A 21748-nucleotide genomic window follows, 5' to 3' on the forward strand; every position below is an offset into this window, starting at 1 on the left:
TGCATTTCGTCTATCTTTGATGCCTAAATGTTCATTCTCCCATTGCATGTTTTTTTCTTTTTTATGGTTCCTTCATAGGTGGACAGTTTCAGAACTGCAACAATGAGTGAGGCCTTTATTCAAAGTTAGGAGAAGAAAATCGAGTATCTGTCCTTCCAGACCTCTTTAATTTGATGTCTGGCCCTGAGGGCTGGATTTGGGTCTTAGGTTTTTGCCAGGTCCGGCTACCACTTGAGCTGATGGCTCAAATTTTAGAATTGGAGCTGAATATTATGTACACCCCTATTTATCTATTTGTAGTTTCCTACTTTACAGCTAGTTTCCTAATTATATTATACCATATATATGTATTTTAAGGCTATTTTGCTAACCAATGATAAGTTTTGTCTTAACATATATATATATATTTTTAATCTCATTTTATGAAGCATTGTTTTCCCAGGAAATATTTTAACAAACACATAAATGGTCTCATTCAAGCTCTGCAAATCTGATTGCTACTATTGGGAGAATTTTTTACTCCTGGAGAAGCACGCACAATCTCAAGTTCCAATAAATGAGTCTATTCTGGTTTTCATTTCTTTTTCAGCAGCACTTTTAGTTGACCTTTTTGCAACTTTTGCCAACATAATAAAGAAAACTCCTGGGGTTTGAGGTTCATTTAAGTAAATACTTTTCTAAAATTTAAAGAAAATCCTGATTCTTGCTATAAACCTTTTAAATATCTTTCTTTTTAAAATACCTTATCGGTTTTTAAAATTCAAAAGTAATACTTATTGTAAAAAGTCCAATCATACAATATTGTTTCCCTACCACCCACTCCCATCCCATTCTTCTAAGTAATCCTGACAGTTTGGTGGGTGCTCTTCCCTACTTTATGTGGAAACATGAGAATATACATATGGGCCTATAAGGTTTCCTTTCTTCTTCCTAAAATTGGGCCATGTTGTGCTTATTACTCTGCGACTGGCTTTTAAAAAAATTGATCCATGCGCAGCTTGCTTAGGAAAGGTAACAGATTTGGGGGACAGCTGTGGGTGGGGACAGTCCCTTGACATGAAGCCCCCCCTGTGGGAAGCACGTTCCCACCCTCGGAACATCTCTGTCTAACCAGGATGGGGACCCACCCCCTTACTGGATGACTGTAGCAAGAGGGCCTAGGGCATCAGCCTGGTGGGTCTCCCCGTCCCCTTGGCTCACTGAGCCAAAGCAGAGCATGAAGGTCCAGAATTTCAGCTTCCCAGGAACCCTAATTTGCTCCTCCTTTACTCCTCATCCTCCACACAGAAGGACTGGAACCGTTTCAGTTCCTCCTCATTTCACATAAGGAAGATACTGGGGTTGTACCATCCTAAGATAGTCATAGTCAACATTCCTTAAGCGTTCACAACGTACCAGGCTCTGATCTAAGCACCGGGATTGTTCAAACAACCCTACTAAGATCAGCAGGCTTATTATTCCCATTTTACCAAAGGGAATACTGAGGCACAGAGGAGTTAAGACACTTCACCTGCCTAAGGTCACCCAGTGATTGTCAGACCTGCGTTTTGACCTTGGGTAGCCTGGCTCTGAATGCCCACCTTGACTCACTTCCACGATGCTGCAGCGGGAGTCTGAAGTTTTGTGATTTGAAGATTCTGTTCTTTGAAGTTCAATGATTCTATAATTCTAAAGCTAGGGGTCTGACATTTTCCTAGGTTCTCTTGGGGTCTTGGGGCAGGGGGAAGGTACCATCTAATGCAACCGCCATCAGCCACTCACAAGAGCGCGGTTCCTCCACTCTCCACAGCGAAGGACACCACTGGTACCAGCTGCGCCACACTCTGAACCAGCGGATGCTGAAGCCGAGTGAGGCTGCACTCTACACTGATGCTTTGAATGAGGTGGTCGATGACTTCATGGCCCACCTGCGCCAGCTGTTGGCAGAGAGCCCCTCGGGGAACCAAGTGTCTGACATGGCTCACCAATTCTACTACTTTGCCTTGGAAGGTACCCTTGTTGGGAGAGGGGCTGGGGTGGGCCTGGGTCAGAGGCAGGCTGTGCCCCCCCTCCAGCCCCCTGGATTCTGGGCACCGTGACACTGCCTCCTGTGACGGCATCTGTGCACTGCCAGCTATTTGCTACATCCTGTTTGAGAAACGTATTGGCTGCCTGGAGCGCCCCATCCCCCAGGACACGGTGGCCTTCGTCAGATCTGTCGGGCTCATGTTCCAGAACTCAGTCTATGTCACCTTCCTCCCCAAGTGGACCCGGCCCCTACTGCCTTTCTGGAAGCGCTACCTGGATGGCTGGAACACCATCTTCTCTTTTGGTGAGGAAGCCAGGGAAGGAAGTGGCGGTGGGGCGGGGGAACGGGGAGGGGTTCCGAGGTCGGTCCATCAGGACCTTCTGCTTCATGCTACCAGCTGTCACAGTGCCTCCTGGTTTTGGCGATCGTGACTTTTGACCTTGTCCTCCTTTGTTCTCCACTGTCCCTGTAGGCAAGAAGCTGATTGATCAGAAACTCAAGGAGATAGAGACCCAGCTTCAGACAAAGGGGCCAGATGAAGTCGAGATATCTGGCTACCTGCACTTCTTGCTGACCAGAGGACAGCTCAGTACTCGTGAGGCCATGGGCAGCCTGCCTGAGCTGCTCCTGGCTGGTGTAGACACGGTGCGTGAGGGGGGCCAGCGAGGAGACCAGGGGCTCCCAGCTCCTATCCTGAACCAATTCCCCATTACCCTCACCTGAGCTTGACCTTCGTCCCTCCAGGTACCTGCTTCTCTTTCTGTATCGTAGATGTAGAGCTAGAAGGAAAACAGGGGAGGGGTCATTGAGCCCGGCAGAGGCGGGCAGGGAGTGGTCCTTTTGTGAGAGAGATCCCATCGCCCCCCAGAGCCTCTCTTGGACAGTCAGAAGGTTCACCTCGCATCTTTCTAAGGTGTAATTTAAGGGGACAGCTTGACCTCAAGCACCTTCTTAGTTGGACTCTGTTTTCCTTTTGTTGCGTGTGGTCTCCCTCTGTTCCAGTCCTTGTTGTCGTAGCACGATTCTCCATCCCGTGGGTCCTCATCCGGCTGTGGAGTCCCCACGCGCCCCCGTGTCTATCTCTGCCACGCTCGCTCACCCTCCCACTACCTAACCAGCCCTTTTCCTAGAAATCTCTCCTCACTTCATCTCTCCCTCTGCCTCCCAGACATCCAACACAATGACATGGGCCCTGTACCATCTTTCCAAGAACCCAGAGATCCAGGCTGCTTTGCATAAGGAAGTGGTGGGTGTGGTGCCCCCCGGTCAGGTGCCCCAGCAGAAGGACTTTGCCCACATGCCCCTGCTCAAAGCTGTTCTTAAGGAGACCCTGCGGTAGGTTGTGGTTCCCAGGGACAGGGTCTGTGTGGAGGAGGACTCAGGGACAAGAGTCGGAAGTAGAGGCCGGTGGGCTGGAGCTAAGGCCAGGGGTGGGATGGGAGGAAGGACCTGGGGGACTAGAGGCAAACCTGCACTTTCTTTTCCCTGCAGCCTCTACCCTGTGGTCCCCATAAACTCCCGGGTCATCACGGAAAAGGAGATTGAAGTCAATGGCTTCCTCTTCCCCAAGAACGTGAGTGGGGCTGAAGAGCTGGGGTTCCCAGGGGCGCCCTGTAGCCCTAAACTCATGTGCTGCCCGTTCTTGCTCTGCAGACCCAGTTTGTGTTCTGTCACTATGTGGTGTCCCATGACCCTGACATCTTCCCTGAGCCAGAGAGCTTCCAGCCTTACCGCTGGCTCAGGAAGAGCCAGCTTGTTGCCCCTGGGGTCCATCATGCATTTGGCTCTGTGCCCTTTGGCTACGGGGTCCGGGCATGCCTGGGCCGCAGGATTGCAGAGCTGGAGATGCAGCTGCTGCTGTCAAGGGTGAGTGGGGTGGGGGTGGGGCGCTGTGAGGGTCCAGGAGGGCAGGTGCAGAGTGTGGGGAGGAGCGGGAGGGCAGGCAGGGAGGGAGCCCGGGAGGGAGGGCAGTGGGTAGAGATCACAGGTTCTAAGTCAAATGTGTGTTTGCCCCCCAGCTGATCCAGCAGTACCAGGTGGTCCTGGCCCCCGAGACAGGGGAGGTGAAGAGCTTGGCCCGCATCGTCCTGGTTCCCAATAAGAAGGTGAGCCTGCATTTCCAACCGAGACAGTGCTGAGCTGGGCCCGGCCTCCTGGGAGCCGCCTCCTTCTCTCTCCCTGGCGCAGTCATTCCAGGCCACCACCCTGTCTCAGACGGGAAGGGGGAGAAGGTGGTTGCCGGATCCCGGAGATTGAAGAAACCCAGCGCACTTTCTGTAGGACCCTGAGCTTTTGCCACTTTGATCATTTCCAATGTCTCCATCTCAGATAGGAGGCCACCCCCGTGCCACATTGCTATCCTTGGAAAAAATACAGAATAAAGAGACTCTTGTGGATAATTGGAGACCTGTGTCATTCTTTGTGATGATGCAGCATCCGAAGCCCTTGCTGTGTTTGGGGAACAGCCTCTCCCCTCTTAGGGATCTTGTGGGAGGCGGAGCCCTCTCCCTCTATGGAAAGTGAGAAGGCCTGTGCTTTCCTGCACCACACGAAGGCCGAGGCCTCACCACCCCATGCTGGCTGAAGCCAGCCAAGCAGGACCTGCAGAACCACCCTCCGGACACCTAGAGGGACACCCAGAGGGACACCCATCTGGGGACAGGAAGTGCTCTGACAGAGGCAGTGAAGTGCTGCAAAAATGGATGGAGGGGCTCCTGGCTGGATCTACAGGAATGGGTCCGGGGGGCACTGATCGGCCCAGGAAGCACCAGGTTGGCACCCTCAGGAGCACGAGTGCTGGGAAGTATCACGACAGCTGCCGGCCCGAGGGAGCCTCTGTGTCTCCTGGGTGGGGTCAGTGCTGCCAGTAGGAAAAAAAAAAAAGTATCCTCCCTGCTCCCATCCTGGCCCACGACTGTCCCCCACCCCCAACGGCGACAGTGGGAGCAGCAGAAGCGTGGCCTCTGCCCTGTGACCACCTTCTGCACACCTCCCAGAGGTGGAACCCAGGGCCACCTGGAAGTCGAGCTGCAACAGAGTTTGGGGACTACCGTTTTTAGCTTTCTAGCCTCTTTAGTAGAGGAAGGCAACAGAAGGAAAGTGGGCTGGCAGGGAGACCGAGGGTACCACAGGTCTGAGAAGGCAGTCAGTCCCAGCCTCACCGAGTCCCAGCCCCACTGGGACTCTGGTACATTTCTGCTGGGTCATAGAAAACTAAAAAATAAAATAAAATAAAATAAATCATGTCATTGCCCTTATTAAAATCCTTTGGTGGAGGGACCCCTGGGTGGCTCAGTGGTTGAGCCTCTCTCTTCAGCTCATGGTGTAATCCCGGGGTCCTGGGATCGAGTCCCGAGTCAGGGTCCCCACAGGGAGCCTGTTTCTCCCTCTGCCTGTGTCTCTGCACCTCTCTCTGTCTCTCTCATGAATGAATGAATAAATAAATAATAAAAATCCTCCGGTGGCTCCCCTCATCCCCGAAGCAAAGTCCTAAGTCCCTACTATGGCTTGGAAGACTCTGGCACCCTGCCCTCATCCCCACTCCCTGCCCAGGCACCCTTTCCACAGCCGAACCCCAATTCCTTGTACTGTCCTGAGCACATTATGCTCTTTCCGGCCTCAATGCTTTGTTCTCAATGTCCCCTCTCCTTGGAACATCTCCACCAACTGTGATGTCGTCCTGTCGTCCTGTCCCAGAGAACTTGCTCTTCCTTAGGGCTCAGCTCAAAGGTCACTGCCTTTGAAAAGCCTCCCCTGAGCTGTCAGGGAGCACAAGCACTTCCTGTGTGCTCTCCTCTGCCTCCCCCCCCCCACAACCTTACAGAACTGAGTGCTCAGCTGGTTCACCTTTGTCAGAGGCCCAACTGCATCCCTAACCAGTTGAGCACCCCCTGGAGGGGCACAAATCAAGCTCCTTTCAGCTTGGATCCCAGTGCCCAACGCTGTGTCTAACACCTAGGAGGCCACAAATCAATGTTTGTGGGTTGAGAAAAGGCTGGAATAGGAGGCAGGGGAAGGAAGAAGAGGGGAGGATGCAGAGCTTTCCATACCGAGTACAGAAATCTGGAGAGACATGGGAGGAATTCCTGATGACAAGGGCATAGCTCTCCGCCCCATCAGTGTGGGGCTTCACCTGTGAGAGCTCCTTATACCTGCAGAGAATGGGGGCGGGCTCAGAGGGCGCCAGATTTCTGTCACAAAGTCAACCAGGGCTACATCTGCCTTCCCAGTGTGCTGCTCCTTTAGACCAGCAGGGGTCTGCGGCCTCAGGGACCCTGGACTGCCCACAGAAGTCACAGGGAAGCTATGTCAAAGTGAGGCTCCTCCATTGTCCACCCTGACCTGACTCTGCATAATTGCAGATGTAGACATTAACTCAGCACAGCAGGTACCCTTTGACTGAAAAGGATGTATGTACCTCGTTACTCTCATTGAGGCTAATTTGCACTTGTTGGCCAAATTAGGATCCAGATTTTGGGGTAAGACTTTAAGAAATCAGCTTGTCTTCTTAGCATTTATGCAGCACTCCCAGCAATAAAAATAGATGGAGTACTCCATGTTTTGCGGCTGTCTACAATGCTCATATCCTGTAGATGTTTTAGCTCTGGATGCAGCTTAGGTTGCTAATATTAGTTCAGCTCCAACTCATTACTTATGATCCCAGTTTTAAGATGCATGTCAAATAAAAATTCTGACAACTGTCATCAAGGGATGGACGCACGTGACATTGTACTGAATTCTTCTGTATTTGTGGCTGTTTGGAAGACTAGCGAGAATGCCAGCAGATCGTGTCTCTTCTATATTGTGTCCCTACTCTTAGCCAGCTCTTCCTGTAGATCGTAGTCATGACAAATAATATAGATGCCATTATGTGACAAATGACTTTCCCAATTATGCAAATGAAGCATCCTTATTGCTCAGCCAGCGAGCCATCGTGCTCATCGTGCTCATCACGTGTTACGCATAATAAGTCTCTAGTGTCTACAGAAAATAAATGCATTTGCCCAAGTCCAACCCCCAAGTCAGGATATTAGCATCGCTAGGAATGGGCCCTGGAAGGTCCATCTGATAAAGCTCCCCAGGGGATCCTTTTGCACAGCCCAGATTGAAAGCTGTTGAGATGGTGTGAGAGAAGAGATGGGGTTGGCTGAGAAGTGGATGGGAGTCCAGCCTGGAGGCCCCCTTGTAGAGACCTCGGAGGTCTGGGCAGGAGTCAGGGGTTTGGCCAACAATGACTGGAAAATTTGGCCAGCCCCAGGTTCACAGGTATGAACAGAGGGACCAGCAAGATGGGTTTCACATTTTATTCAGAGTCAGGGCAGGAGTAGTCCCCATGGCAACCCTTTGCCTCTGTTCTTGCAGCCTTGATGCTGGTGGACTGTCGGGAACTGAAGGCTGGACTGTGATCTGAGCAGGGCATCTGAGGCAGGGGGCTGGCATGGTCCCTCACAGAAAGGCCCATGGGGGAACTGCTGGGTTCTCAGCATGGTGGGCCCAGGAGATTGGAGACCTATCTACTCTTAAGGGGAGCAAAACAGGGGTGGGGGGAAGAGTGACCTCCTCGGGCTGTCCTTTCCACCTCATGCCTACACTGTGACATCAGAAGGTCTGCTCATACAGAGCAATCTGGGGCATCACCTCAAAGACTGACCTGCTACACTTTCTCCATAGTTGGCTTCAGCCTGAGACAGACTGCCCCAGGCTCCCCAAGGACACTGTCACTTGCGATGGGCCCAGAGAAGCACCCCCATCCCATCTTCCCACTTGAGCCCAAGGCCCGGGGTCTTCCCAGACCCAGAGCAGAGCCAGCACCAACCCATGGGTTATGGCAAAGTCAGAAACAGAGGCTGGGTGTCTATGAGAAAGGCCTTCCTTTGCTGCCTGACTCATCTAGTGCAAGTGTCTCCACTCTGTTGCTCTGTGAGCTAAATGAGGTGGGATCATATTTTAGAAATATTAACCTATCCTCTTCCCACTGGACAGCAGGGCTGCAGTGTCCATTGCCACAGGGGAGGGATGATATAGCAAAAACCTGGTCTTGGGTTTGGAATTTCAAAAGCCTGGCCCCTCAACATAGGTGACAAGAACGCAAGACACATAGAGTGGGTTTGGAAGATGCATGCTGGGTTAGACAAAAGGCCCCACTGGTAAAGATGCCATAGATTGATGGGGGCTGGGGAAGCAAAGAAACTGTGGACATTTCTAGGGTCCCTGAGATGGGAGCTGTGTCTGAAGGGATGAGGGGATGTGACAAATATCCCAGGAAACTTTGGAGATGACAAGGGTGGAAGAGCCCTGAGCCCCATGTTTCCAGGATAGAGCCTGAAAAAAACCCCAGCAAAATGCAGAGTACAGCAGACCACCTGCTGTCCGTCTGAGCAGATGGGCTTGCGAGTGCCCCGCAGAGCTTTCTGAAGTGCAGACGGGTCCAGGTCTAGGAGCTAGAATGTCCTCATGCCCCAGGAGCAGGCAGGCTCAAGGAGGTTCCGTGGTAGGGAGTGAGGGAGCACCTAGCAAGTGCCAGGCCCAACAGTGACCAACCCGGTGACAACCAGATAGGAATGGGAAGGTTTTAGCAGGTGCTGGCATGCATGGATGTTGATGACTGAGGAATACAGTCTTACACTACTTAATGCTTTCCCCCCTCACCAAATTTAACCCCAGGAAAAGGTGAGGGATGCACCCCAAATTGATTGCAATTAATTTCTACCATCTGGCGAAAATGAGGTTCATAATACAAATTCCATTCAGTGTTAGAAAAATAAAGTTATTTTCTTGCATATTAGAGTTTGTGGACTGAGCTGTATTTACTATGTAATTAATTCATGTCTTCTTTAGGGTTTTGTTATAAAATAAAAGGTGAAAAAAGAAATTTCAGCGAACTAACACTCTATGCACGAAAAGAAATGCCAGTTGTAGTGTTTGTCGATCACAGATTTTCCCTCGAGTCTTTGAATTCAGAAAGCACAGGGGGCTTGCCACAAGTTCGGGCCAAATGGCTAGCTAGCATTTTCTGAGTGACATTTCTACAATTTAAGGTCATGGGTTGTTCTTTTTGTTTTTGTTTTCTCCTCGGTTCACCCTCAGTGATCCAAACCCAGCGGTCACCGGGGAAACTGAGAACCTGGTTGGCTGGTGCTCAGGATGAGAACGGGAGGGAGGACCCCACTCGACAGGCTCTACCCGAATCTACTGCTCCGTGGCGACCGCCAGCAGCCCTGAAATGACAATGCTGGGAGGAGGAGGGCAGTGGCACGGTTGTGGGGAACCATCTCGGTGGTTGCAGAGGAACAGCTGGGACTCCCAGGTAGTCCAGAAGCTGAGGACCAACCCCAGCAGCTGAGGGCTTGCTGCCCCCCTGGGGCCAACCACACCCCAGGTGGAGGGAAGGTTTGGCGTGGGTGGGCATGGAGCAGCTGGCCCTGGGGTAATAGTCCCAGTGCCTCTGGTTCAGAGACCTCCAGGCTTGACTCAGCCGTTAGTTTCATCATCCCATGGTGCACTGGGCATTCCTGAGGGCTCCTGGGAATATAGGCAGGGCAGGGGCAATTAGGGAGGGCTGGAGAAGCCTGTGGGAAAAGAGAAGGGAAGACAGTGACTACATGGGGGGGAGGTTGCCTTTCCAATCGAGGACCCTTGTCCCGCCATCCAGTGCCAAGCAGGTGGAACCTGCGCGAGCCCCTAGCAAGCATGCTACCGGCAAAGAGTCTGAGATCATGTCAACTTTACTGAGACGTGTCATTAAGAGAGAAGCTCCCTCCTTTGGGCTGAAGTTCTTACTGAGCATGGACATTCCATTCAACAAAGGTTTAGTAACTTGCTTCCTTCCAGTGGAATTCCGAGCAGGAGGGTAATGATTGTGAGAGGGCAGGTCAGTCTCCCCAGAGCACCTGAAAGCACATCACTGCCCTTGCCTTCACCCCAGGCCCTCTTAGGAGGACCCCCATGACCTCAGCTGACACTGGACAAAGCGGTGAGTCCTGACACTTGTGGTTTACATCGGGCTGTTCAGCAATGAACTGTGCTACTTCTGTCCTCGGGGTGCCCTGGTCTGAGATCCACGAGCCCAGAAAGATCTATGGACTGGTGCTGAGGCCGATGGCCCCGGGCAGAGCCTACCTGAACCAGAGCCAAACCAGCAAATGGGGGTGGGGGAGGATGAAGGCCCAGTCCCCTGGCTCCCATCGTTGGCTTCAGCGTGTGAGACGTGGCCTGGGAGGGAGGACTCAGATATTCTCAGGCACCGAGGGCATCGATGCCAGCAGGGCTGAGCACCAGGGCCTGAAGGATGTCGGAGAGTGACACCACACCCAGGAGATGCTGAGTCTCATCCACTAGCACCAGCCGGTGTACCTGTGGGTCCGCAGAGGGTCCGTGAGGGGTGGGAGCTCTGCAGCTATGGCAGCCAGCAAGGTTGGCACCAAGAATCAGGGGCAACAACAGAACATAACGGGGAGCAAGAGAGTGTCCCCTAGAGACCAGTTAGGGGTGGCTCTGGCCACTCTGGGTGATCAGCTGTCCGTGGCCCTTAGCACAAGGGTCCCAGGGGCCGGAGCAGCTGCAGACCAGGGTGGACACCGAGAGCTGGAAATGGCCATGAAATGGGAGGAGAGGGCAGGTGCCGGGTGTATAGGGACAGCTGGAGCTGCTCATGAGGTCGGGGCCATACATGTTGGGGGTGCGCACGAGGAGGCAGGAGGTACCTGCTCCCGGGCAATCCGGTCGATGACTTCCCCCAGGCTCTCGTGAGGTTGGCAGGAGAGGACTCCCTCCAGGCACAGTGTCCTCTGCTTCAGTGCTTCTCCCACACTAATGTCTAGGTGGTTGTAGGTTTGCTGGGCAGCCAGGTGCTGGGGCAGAGAGGGAAGGGCCTTGTTAGTCACCCCCTTAGCCAGGCTCCAGACCCACAGACACTGCCCACTACACATCCCTAAAGGTCCTTCTGGTCCACAGAAGCCTCTCCACCGATTGTTACACCCACAGCCTCCCGGCAGTTCCCCACTCCCGCAGACACTTACAATCACATCAAAGCGAGAATAGAGGCCCACGACCTGTCCTGCGGGGGTAGGGGTGGGGGTGGCGAGAGAGAAAGGGAAGAGGTTCACATCAGAGCCATGATGCTGTGCAAGACGGAGCGGGCTTTCAGAATGATCTACTGGGCATCCCCCCATCCCTCCCCGGGCTACCGGCTTTAAAATGAGGCACGGGGCTGCCACCACCTGAACCCACAGATCACACAGAGTCACACACAAGGAGACGGCCTGACATGTCTCCTGGTGTGATGCAACGTGAGTACAGAGTGTCACCTCTGAAATATCCTCGCCTCAAATGGACAGCCTGAACCTGACCAAGCCTTTAGATCTAATTTCCAGTTTATGGGAGACCTGGGAATAGAGGAACAATGCTGAGGCCACCTGTAGAAAGCAGAGACGAATCTGGAGGTGGGACGTTCCATAGGGCAACCAACCCATTATAATGTCATGAAAATTAAGTGAAGGGGGAACTGTTCTAGATTAAAAGAGACTTCAGACAAAAGAAGCAAATGCAAAGCATGGACCTTAATTGGATCCTGGTTTGTACAAATCAACTGTGAAAAAGATACTCTTGGGGAAGGTGAGCAAATAAGAATGAGGATCGGATCTTAGATAATATTAATAAATTATTCAGAATTTCGTTAGGTGATATAGGAAATATACTGATTTTAAGAGACATAGACTGAAGGGGTAAGGGGTAAATAACATGATCTCTGTAATTTAAATTATGTCAGCAAAAAAAAAAGGGGGAGAAAAACTGGTTATGGAAATATGTTAACAGTAGTCAATCCAGGTAATGGATATGTGGATTTCACTACATTTTTTCCTATCATTTTCATACGTTTGAAACTTTTCATAATAAAAAATAAAACATGTTTTGATATCTAGCTTGATGACAGCAGTTTTAACTTTGAAATGGTTTATAGCCATGATTCAACCAAAGAAATGTAGTCCCTCTAACCCCTATTCAGAGCAAGAAAAGGGGAGATCTGGCTGGATCCCATGGCCCATTTTAGGAGGAATTAACATTAAAACCTCATCTTCTGTTTCCTCTCACCATACTTATTTTGTTGCACATATTCCTTTCAAATCATCCCTTGAAGTCAGAGGATGAGTGTTATTAAGATTCCCAACTCATAAATGAGGAAACTGAGGCACAGAGAGGCTAAGTAATGGATCCGAGACCCAAAGCAGCCCCCACTCCACCCTGGGTCCTGAACTGATGTCCACAGACCCCTGCCTGCCACCACTGCACCCCAGCCAGTCCCACGCCTGGCGCAGGTACCAGTTTCATTGACCACGGGCAGTGCAGACACGCGTCGGTCCACAAAGATGTCCAGCGCCGTCAGGATGGGCGCTGTGTCCAGCACCACGGCCAAGTCCCGGAATGTCCCAATGCCCAGATCTTGGATGGTGCGAGAGAGGAAGGAGGGCTGGGGCAGCAGGGTGCCCTGGGTGGGTTAGGGACAGGTGGGGATCAGGGGGCCCAGGGCTCCCAGCCGCTCCCTCCCCAATCCGTTGGGCCAAGGACTTCTCAGCCCCTCAGGGCACCCCGAGGCTGCGCCCAGGCTCACGAAGATGTGCAGGAACTTGAGCAGCCGCTTGTGTGTGAGGATGTGGAGCACGGCGCCGGAGACCGGGTCCAGAACCGGCAGACGGTGGATCCGGTTCTTGATGAGGGCGTAGACAGCTTCGAACAGGCTGCAGAGGTGGGAGCAGTGGGCCTAGGGGAGCTACACCCCCCACCCCAGCCCCTGCAAAAGGAGGACAGGGCGTCCAGGCTGCCTGAGCCCTGCAGGATGAGCCCCTGAGTTCAGACCTGGGAGGTGTGGAAGGGGTTGCTCGGGCGGGAGGCGCCGCTGGGTGGCTGGGGACACTTACCTGCTATTGGGAGAAATGGAGACCAGAGGCTTGAAGCAGCCTTGAAGGTAGATCTCTGTAGGCAAACCAGGGTCCGGTTCAGGGAGGCGGCTGCCCGGCCTGTCTTCCTCCCTCGGACCCCTGGGCTCCCTCTTGCCCTTCCCCCTCTCCCTCCAGGTAATCTCCACCCCTGCCAGGCCTTCGGGCCCCAGGCTCACCCACACACCTCAGCCTCTGCCAGGCCCCTGATCCTCGGGCTCCAGGCTCACCCACACACCTCAGCCCCTTCAGGTCCCAGGTCCTCGGCCCCAGGCTCACCCACACACCCTCAGCCCCTTCAGGTCCCAGGTCCTCGGCCCCAGGCTCACCCACACACCTCAGCCCCTTCAGGTCCCAGATCCTCGGCCCCAGGCTCACCCACACACCCTCAGCCCCTTCAGGTCCCTCCGCCAGCTCACCTCTCCAGGTCTCAATCGTATGCTGTTCAATCTCATAGATCTGGACCTAGACACCGAAGGCAGATATGGGCCCCTTGGGCACCAGGCTCCCTGAGCTGCCCTCCGCCCTCGCCCAGATGGGAGCCCCCGGGACCCCCAGCCGACTCCTCACCAGCGGGGACCTGTAATAGCGGTGCAGCACCAAAATGAAATCCGTGATGGTCAGCATCCCTACGGGGGATGGGGAAGGAGGGGGGCTTGTGGTGAGAGGCAGGTTGAAGGGTCAGACCCCCTTCCCGCTCTGCCAGAGGCCGAGGACTGAGACAGCTGTGGGAACCGTGGAAAGAGGGGAGCAGGGCAGCCCCTCCCATGCCTGAGAAATGGGGTCACCCCTTTTATGCTTCCCCTGCAATCCCTCCCCGCCCACCTTCCGGTCTCCTAATTTCTTTCTCTCGCTCCCTCTCTTCCTATCTAGCACCTAGGACACAGGACCCGGGGGAGCAGAGCTGGAGGGGTCAGCTGGTCACACCCACTCCACACACGGGGTCTCCCACCCGGCGCCACGGGGTCACACGGTCCCCCGGCCAGGCCCCAGCGCGGCTCAGCCCGAGGGTCTGCGCGAGCCCTCGGTGGGTCACAGCTCGGCCCCAGAATCCCCTCTGCCTCGGGGTGCCCGAGGGAAAAGAAGAGGGAAAGCTCTCCTCTTTCCCTTCCCGACCACCTCTGCCTCCCAGCCCCTGCTCACCCACGAAGCTCTGCTTCTTGCTGTCCCACAGGGGTGCCGCCCGGATGCCGTTGGCCACGAGCGCAAAGAAGGCCTTCTTGATCTGAGGGCCAGAGAGGTGAGGGGTGAGTCTCCCACTGCCCCCCGGGCCCCCCGGGGTACCCTGTCCCCACCAGGGCCCTTCCACGGGGCCTTCTCCCAGGATCTCCTCTACGTGAGCTCGACTGCCTTTCCCAGGCCATGGCCGACCCTAGACACCATCCTGGTCAGGCACACTGGCTTAGAGGTGACGCTGCTGGTGGCCAGAGGCACTGCGGTGACCCCTTCGCCGGCAGCCACCTGTGGGCAGCGTTTCCACTCAGAAGTCGTAGGTGTACAGTCAGGCACAGTAGAGCTTTTGCTAACCTCAGTTCTAGAGGTGTGCTTATTTACGGAACACTTTGAAATACTTTTCTCTAAATAAATTTGACACTGACTCGTGTGGCCTCATCCTAAGTGGTACCATCCATACTGCTTGTACCTGTTCTGGTTGTGTCTTCCTAATGCATGTTAAAATAAATGCAGAACTACTCAAATAAATATATTTGTTCATGTACCACCAGAATCAAATAGTGTACTGTGGATGGCTCATAGGCTATGCTTCTGGAAACAGAGCCCTGCTCTGTGTGATGCTAAGCACGGAATCAGGCGTTCCATAGCTTAGCCTAATGGAAGAGCAGAGACTAGAGCTCATTCTAATTTTCTGTTATTGAGACCTCCCTGCTGTCTGGCCTAAGCCACCCTGCAATGTCTTCCGCATACTTGGGGTTTGCAAAGTGCTCCCATGTATCCTGGATGGTCCCAGGAGTCCTCTAGAGCTTGTAGGGAAAAGCAGGCATTTCTGTTCCCATTTTATTTAATTTTTTCATTATGTACTTATTTTTTACTAATCTCTCCACCCAACGTGGGACTCGAACTCATGACCCCAAGATCAAGAGTTGCATGTCCTTCCAACTAAACTAGCCAGGCGCACCCCCATCCTTATTTTAGAGATGAGAGGGGTATAGTAACTAACCCAAGATCCTAGAGATACTAAATGGCAGAGCTAGGATGACAGGGAGAGAAGCCCTCCCCAGCACTGGTCTCCATGGTGCTAGGAAGGAGTTCTGGAAGGGGACTTGCAGGGTGCCCAGCGGGGTGTCCTGGAGGGTGTGAGTGGTGGCTGCAGCCCCATGAGGATGGAGGTGGGGGCAGCGCCATGGCCTCACCTCCAGCGTGATGTCGAAGATGACCAGCTTGGAGCTGGTTGCCATGGCATCGTAGCAGGTGTGCTCCTGCATGAAGTGCATGTAGACTTGGGCCCCCGGCTTCTGCAGCTCGTCGTCCCAGCCCGGCCTGGGTAACAGGGCCCGCGGGGAGGGACACAGGGTAGGCCTCTCTTCCACCAGGCCGAGCTCGTACCCCCAGTCTGCTGTGACTGGGAACTCTATATCCAGCTCCAGATCATCTGGACTGGAGCCTACGGCTGAGGCTGCATGGTTCAGGGGGGAGATGTCCCACTCTGTCGGTGGGGTGCCCACCCTGGCCAAGGGGGCAGCTTGCGACAAGTGTGTGGCCTTGGGGAATGTGGCCTCCAGCCCGGTGCACTCAGCAGGTGGCCTGGCCTGGGGATCTGTTGGAGGGGAGAGGACAATAAGTCCATCTTCCAGAGCGCTTTCTCATCTGCTGGCTCGGGTCATCCTCACAGCAGGCTTGGGAAGCCTGGATGCTATGGCCCCATTTTGCAGGTGAGAACGCTGAGTCTCAGAGCCACACAAGATAGTGGCTCTGTCCTGAGTTGGCCATGCCAGGCCCCTGGCTCTGCCGTGCAGTTGACGTTTCCCATATGGACAGAGTGGGGCTACAAGATGAGGCTTGGGTCCATCTCTATGAAGGGATCAGAGCAGAGCCCTGGGTCCCAAGCTCTGGGACGTCCCACTGCCCCTGCTCCCAACTCTCCGGAACTGGCCTTGGCCTCACCTTCCTCCAGACCCGGCAGCTCCCCTTCCTTCACCGCCTCCTGCCTCGTCCATCTCGAGGACTTGGCCCCCTGTTTCCCATGGCTTCTTTCTGAGCCAGTGGTCATGGCTGGTGATGGCCATGAAGTGCTCTCTCCTTGTTCTAGGAAGCTCATCTCTGGAAGGGGGAATGGGGCCCGTTTGGTTAATAGGGAGTAACACAACAAAATCAATGAAAATGTCATTAATAATAACATTTAATATTTGCAAGCTTCCCAAGAGTTTTTCTCCTCCATATTTCTCACTCCTAGCAATCTTATAAGGGAGACATTATCATCATTTTTATTTTATGAAAGAGAGACCTGAGATCAGAGATGTTAAGCAGTTTGCCACAATTCACACAGTAAGTGATAAAGTCAGAACCAGGGTCAGAGTCTTCAGACTCTACATCCCTCCCCCGCCCCCCACCTCCCTCACCCCCTGTAACTTCTTCTGATAGAAAAGAGTGATGAAGGGAAAAGGAAAAGACACAGGAGCAAAAAAAGGAAAAGGAGAGAGAGAGAGACAAAAGATGGGCTATCAGAGCCGATGAGATGAGGGTCCCAAAGAGGGGGGACAAAGGAAGTGGGAGAAGAGGCTGGGCCCTGAGGAGGAGGCAGCTGCACCTACCTTGATGCTCGGGTCCCTCCAGGCTGCTCCAGGATGGGTTCTGTGGGGAGGAGAATGGTCTGGAGGGGTGGGGGAAGTGCCCTACCTTCTCGAACCACAGGTAGGTCCTCTCCCCAGCAGGCCTGCGTGTGCATGCACCCACCCCCGCAAGCACCCCCCCTTACACAAACACTTATACACTCAGGAAAACACACATCCAACCATTCCCAGACACACACAGAACCACATAGGTTGCTTACAAGAAGAATACACATACACACAGACACCCACATGCTCACACACACACACACACACACACACACACACACACAAGATCCAGGCTGCACATGCACACACACACTCACACACATTCACACAGTGTGCTGTGCTCGCAATCCACTGGCCTCGGCTGCCCCAGCTCCCGTCCCCGGGGACCCCTATACCCGGCGTAGTGTGTGCTCCATGCGGCCAACCCGGACCAACGGAGAGCAAGTGCGCAACACTGGCCGGGTGGCACTATTCTGGGCCCGGCCCTTGGCACCCTGCCCTCCCCGGATCGGTTTCTCTCTGATTGGGTGTCAGGCAGCGGGAGGGAGGGCTCTGCAGGCTCGGCTGCTCCCACCCAGAGCCTGGAGCAGGGTGGGGAGGGAAGGGGTGTGCCTGGAATCTTGAGACCTGGCCTTGGGCTCCCTCCTGGGTTTTCAAGGACCAGCTTGAAGGGCTTTGCCATGGGGGAGGTGGCTTGGAGCACTGTAGGGGCACGGGTGGGAGGTGGGCTTTCAGAGTCCTGGGCTCCTGCTCATCTTCATCAGGTGCCAAAGGAGGGGAAATGGAGGCGAGTTGAGCTCAACTTTCTTCCTTGTACAAACTTCAGTCGTAGGTGGTGCTGGAGTCAGAGGGGGCAAGTGGGAGCCAGCTGGGAGGCTAGGGGCTGAGGGGTTTGTGGGTGGTCCCAGAAAAACGGCCACTGTGTGTCCAGATGTCCCCATTCGAATCCCAGGAGCCCATCCCTTCCTCTGCTGGAAGTTGGGGTGGGATGAGTTTGGAAGGTGGGGAGCTAGGAGACTCACCATGAACCCACCATGAAGGTGTGTGGTGGGCTTGAGGGCCCAGGATGAGAGCCATCTGTTTCTACCAGTGATCTGGAGGTGGGTCCCAGGGTGTGGGAGCCCCGGTCCCAACATCCTCTCTGCGTGCTGTTCCTACATATCCTGGTGCCAACAGGATCCCAGCCCGGCTCTGGTGGCTGCCCACCCCCCTTCCTTGGCATTCCTGGGGCCTGAGTCAGTATCCAAATCAGGAATGCTGACCCAGCTGCTCTAGCTCCCCTCTCTCTGCCCCCCCTCCTCCTTCCAGCCTCTCCCATCCCAGTCTCTGACCCTGGAGTGGACACTCAGTAATGAATTACTGGATTTCTTGCTGAATGTACGGAACATATTTCTCATCATCTCGCAAGGCCCCTGTACTGCCTACAGGGAGGAGGAGGAGAACAGATCAGGGACTTGGCCCTTCCCCATGTGTGTCTTGAGTAGCACAGGGGGTGGGTGCAGCTCTCCTGCAGGATCCCTGTGGCCTGCTCCCGTCTCATCCCAGATGGCGGAATCTCCAAGGCACAGCCGATGGGACGCCTTGGCTGGTGGAAGTGTCAAGTGGACCATCCTTGGACAGGTCCATCCACTATGCGATGGACCTAGAAAGCCTCTACCCACCTTAAGCTCTGGGCCCACCTTCACAACCGAGCCAGATAGAGAACAGTTGACACCAATGCCTTCTCCTGTGATACTCCATTCTCCTCTCGCCCTGGGGCCTGTTCCACCTCCAGGGCCAGTGGGAGGGGTTCTTCTCTAAGAAAGCCTTCCCCAATAGCATCACTCCCACTGCACTAGTCTCCTTCTAGTGCAGGCTCAAGGTACACAGAGTTGGCATTTAGATGACTGTGCACGTGTGAACGTCCTCTATCTCCAAGGAAACAGTGGCCACCTTGATGACCAAAGTGTGTTGGATGGATGTGACAGAAACCCTGTTTTATGGTCAGATGGACCTGATTAAAATTCATGTTCTGCCGTTTGTTTGCCATAAGACCTTGAAAAGCATTGCTTGTATTCTCTGAGCCTGTTTCTACCAATGTAAAATGAGGATAAAAACATTCTGTGGCAGATTGCCAGTTGCCTCCCAATATCTATTTTTCTCTTCTTCTTTTAGTAGGAGAATTACTTGAATGTTAGCTGGAGTGGCTGCCCTTAATAAAGACTCAGATTCCCAATCTTCCTTGCAGCTAAATGAGACCTTGTGGGGCGGCCAGGTGGCTCAGTGGTTTGAGCATCTGCCTTTGGCTCAGGGTGTGATCCCGGGGTCCTGGGATCGAGTCTTGTATTGGGCTCCCCGCAGAGAGTTTGCTTCTCCCTCTGCCTATGTCTCTAATGAATAAATAAATAAAATCTAAAAGAATAAAGTGATAAGTTTTAAAAAATGAGGCCTTGTGATGAATTTTTGCCAAAGTGAGGTGAGTAGAAGGGATGTGAGCAACTTCCAGGTCAGGCCTTCAGAGAAAGAGGCGTGGGTTCCCTCCTTCTTCCTTTTCCCCCTCTGCATGCTGGAATGCTAAAATGACGGCCGGAGCTAGAGCTGCTATCCTGTACCCAAATTGGAAGATGCTTGTTAAGGGTTTCAAAGTCACCCTACCAGCTTTAGACTGTCTATAGACTATTATATGAGAGAGAAATAAATGTTCTGTTTAAGTCATTCTTGAGTCGAGTCTTTGGTACAGCGACCAGACATGCATCCTAATGAACGCAGAATTGGTATCTGTAAGTAGCACTGCTCTGAAAGTCTAAACCAAGCGACATTGGTTTAGAGATTGGGCAGCAGATGGCAAAGCAAAGCACTGTAAGCTGGTGAGGTGGTGACCATTGTTATATTCCAGCAAAACATGCGGCGTGATAGTCATCTATGATGCTTTGAAAGGTAAATCTTAACAGAGCCTGTTAAGTCACAGAAACTGGATGGAAACACAGACTGGTGGCGTGCGTCGGGTGTTGCTTGCTGCGGCGACTAGCAAAGACCTACAGGAGAGGTGCACTCAGGCTGGTTGTAAGAGTGACTTGGAAGAGGCAGCCTCAGCCAGGTTGTACCTGTAGTTCCAAACCTTTCTCCAGCACACTCCGTTCAGCAACATTAGGAGCTGGCTCAGTGGGCAGGATAAGGGAGGCTCCCTTCGCAGCCAAGCATATTTTTTCAGATGGCCTCAAGATAGCCACCAGCAGTCTGAGAGAGAATAGAAAGTACACCACGTCCAGAGAGTATAGGGCACAGGAATTATGTCTCCATGAGACCATCAGCTGTGGCTACGCAAATATAGAACCAGTCAGAAGCCTTTTAAGATTTTGAGGGTCGTGGAGGCACCTGGGTGGCTCGGTGGGTGAAGCATCTGACTTCGACTCAGGTTGTGATCTCAGCATCCTGGGATTAAGTTCCATGTTGGGCTCCCACACCCAGCACAGAGTCTGCTTGTCCCTCATCCTCTCCCTCAGCCCCTCCCCCAGCTCGTGCACTCTCTCTCTGTCAAATAAATAAATAAAAGCTTTTAAAAAAAAAGATTTTGATAGTGTTGTATTAGCAAAGAAACTACAAACCTAGTCACCAACAGCTGGTTTGACCCATCCAGCTTCCCAGATGTGTGCCAGCCGAAGGAGGTCTATAGAAGCTGTAAAGTCTGCAAGGACGTGTTCTGCAGGGTAGCCATAGAGGATCCTAGGTAAGGGATAGCTTCCCAGGAGGCAACAGCACATGCCACATAGGGTGGCAGAAACGGAGGTCATCTCAGAGAGCAGAACCAGTGGCGGCCAGAGGCATCGCCCAAGAACTTACTCCTCTGTGGGGAAGCAGCTTTGCAATCCCTGCCCAACTGGAATTGGTAATTGATAAGATCCAGTGATTGCTGGGCGTTTGCCTTTCTTTCTTGTTCCAAGTAGACTTCTTTAAAAACATTTTTATTTAAATTCAGTTTAGTTAACATATAGTGTGTTATTAGTCTCAGAGGTAGAATTTAGTGACTCATCAGTTGCATATAACACCCAGTGCTCATCATATCATGTGCCCTCCTTCATGCCCATCAAGGGTAGACACACAAGGCTGGCAGCAGACCTGTCCGCAGAGAGCTGGCAGGCCAGAAAGGACTGGCGTGATATCGTCAACATGCTCAATGGGAAAAATATGCAGCCAAGAAGACTTTATCCAGCAAGGCTGTCATTCAGAATAGAAGGAGAGATAAAGGGTTTCCAGGACAAACATCTAAAGGAATTTGTGAACACTAAACCAGCCCTGCGAGAAATGTTAAAGGGGACCCTTTGAGCGGAGAGAGAACCCAAAAGTAACAAAGACCGGAAAGGAATAGAGACAATCTACAGGAACAGTGATTTTACGAGTAATACAATGGCACTCTTTCAACAATTATTCTGAATGTAAATGGTCTACTTGCTCCAATCAAAAGACACAGTATCAGAATGGATTAAAAAACAGACCCATCGTCGATATGCTGCTACAAGAGACTAATTTTAGACTCAAAGACACCTCAGATTGAAAGTGAGGAAGTGGAGAGCCACGTATCATGCTAATGGACATCAAAAGAAAGCTGGAGGGATCCCTGGGTGGCGCAGCGGTTTGGCGCCTGCCTTTGGCCCAGGGCGCGATCCTGGAGACCTGGGATCGAATCCCACGTCGGGCTCCCGGTGCATGGAGCCTGCTTCTCCCTCTGCCTGTGTCTCTGCCTCTCTCTCTCTCTCTGTGTGTGACTATCATAAATAAATTTAAAAAAAAAAGAAAGAAAGCTGGATAAGTCATCCTTATATCAGACAAACTAGATTTTAAACCAAAGACTCTAATAAGAGATGAAGGACACTACATCACAACAAAAGGGTCTATCCAAGTGGATGGTTGTTTTTTTTTTTTTTTAAGATTTTATTTATCCATGAGAGACACACAGAGAGAAGCAGAGACACAGGCAAAGGGAGAAGCAGGCTCCCTGTGGGGAGCCCAATGTGGGACTCGATCTCAGGACCTCAGGA

The 21748-nt window shown here is 52.8% G+C and overlaps 2 protein-coding genes across 2 annotated transcripts in view; one reads left to right on the forward strand and one right to left on the reverse strand.

Moving 5' to 3' along the window:
* The window catches only part of LOC129523037 (sterol 26-hydroxylase, mitochondrial), a 34953-nt gene extending 30552 nt beyond the window's left edge, over positions 1-4401 (forward strand). Inside the window, exons 3-9 of the mRNA XM_055345672.1 lie at positions 1790-1989; positions 2114-2311; positions 2481-2653; positions 3177-3343; positions 3500-3581; positions 3662-3874; positions 4027-4401. Coding sequence (XP_055201647.1) covers positions 1790-1989; positions 2114-2311; positions 2481-2653; positions 3177-3343; positions 3500-3581; positions 3662-3874; positions 4027-4146 — 1153 coding nt within the window. The 3' untranslated portion in view covers positions 4147-4401. The remainder of the gene's footprint in view (positions 1-1789; positions 1990-2113; positions 2312-2480; positions 2654-3176; positions 3344-3499; positions 3582-3661; positions 3875-4026) is intronic.
* Positions 4402-10243: 5842 nt separating this feature from the next.
* PRKAG3 (protein kinase AMP-activated non-catalytic subunit gamma 3) lies at positions 10244-17184 on the reverse strand. The gene is made up of 13 exons (XM_055345691.1): positions 17129-17184; positions 16707-16746; positions 16060-16215; positions 15309-15712; positions 14083-14164; positions 13510-13568; positions 13359-13404; positions 12922-12976; positions 12615-12741; positions 12326-12491; positions 11026-11063; positions 10711-10857; positions 10244-10360 (listed from the first exon to the last, which is right to left on the reverse strand). Exons 1-13 carry the CDS (start codon positions 17147-17149, stop codon positions 10244-10246), a joined length of 1458 nt encoding a protein of 485 aa, XP_055201666.1. The 5' UTR covers positions 17150-17184.
* Between the last annotated feature and the right edge of the window lie 4564 nt (positions 17185-21748).

Source organism: Nyctereutes procyonoides, unplaced genomic scaffold (assembly GCF_905146905.1).
Source record: "Nyctereutes procyonoides isolate TBG_1078 unplaced genomic scaffold, NYPRO_anot_genome, whole genome shotgun sequence".
Classification (NCBI taxonomy): domain Eukaryota; kingdom Metazoa; phylum Chordata; class Mammalia; order Carnivora; family Canidae; genus Nyctereutes; species Nyctereutes procyonoides.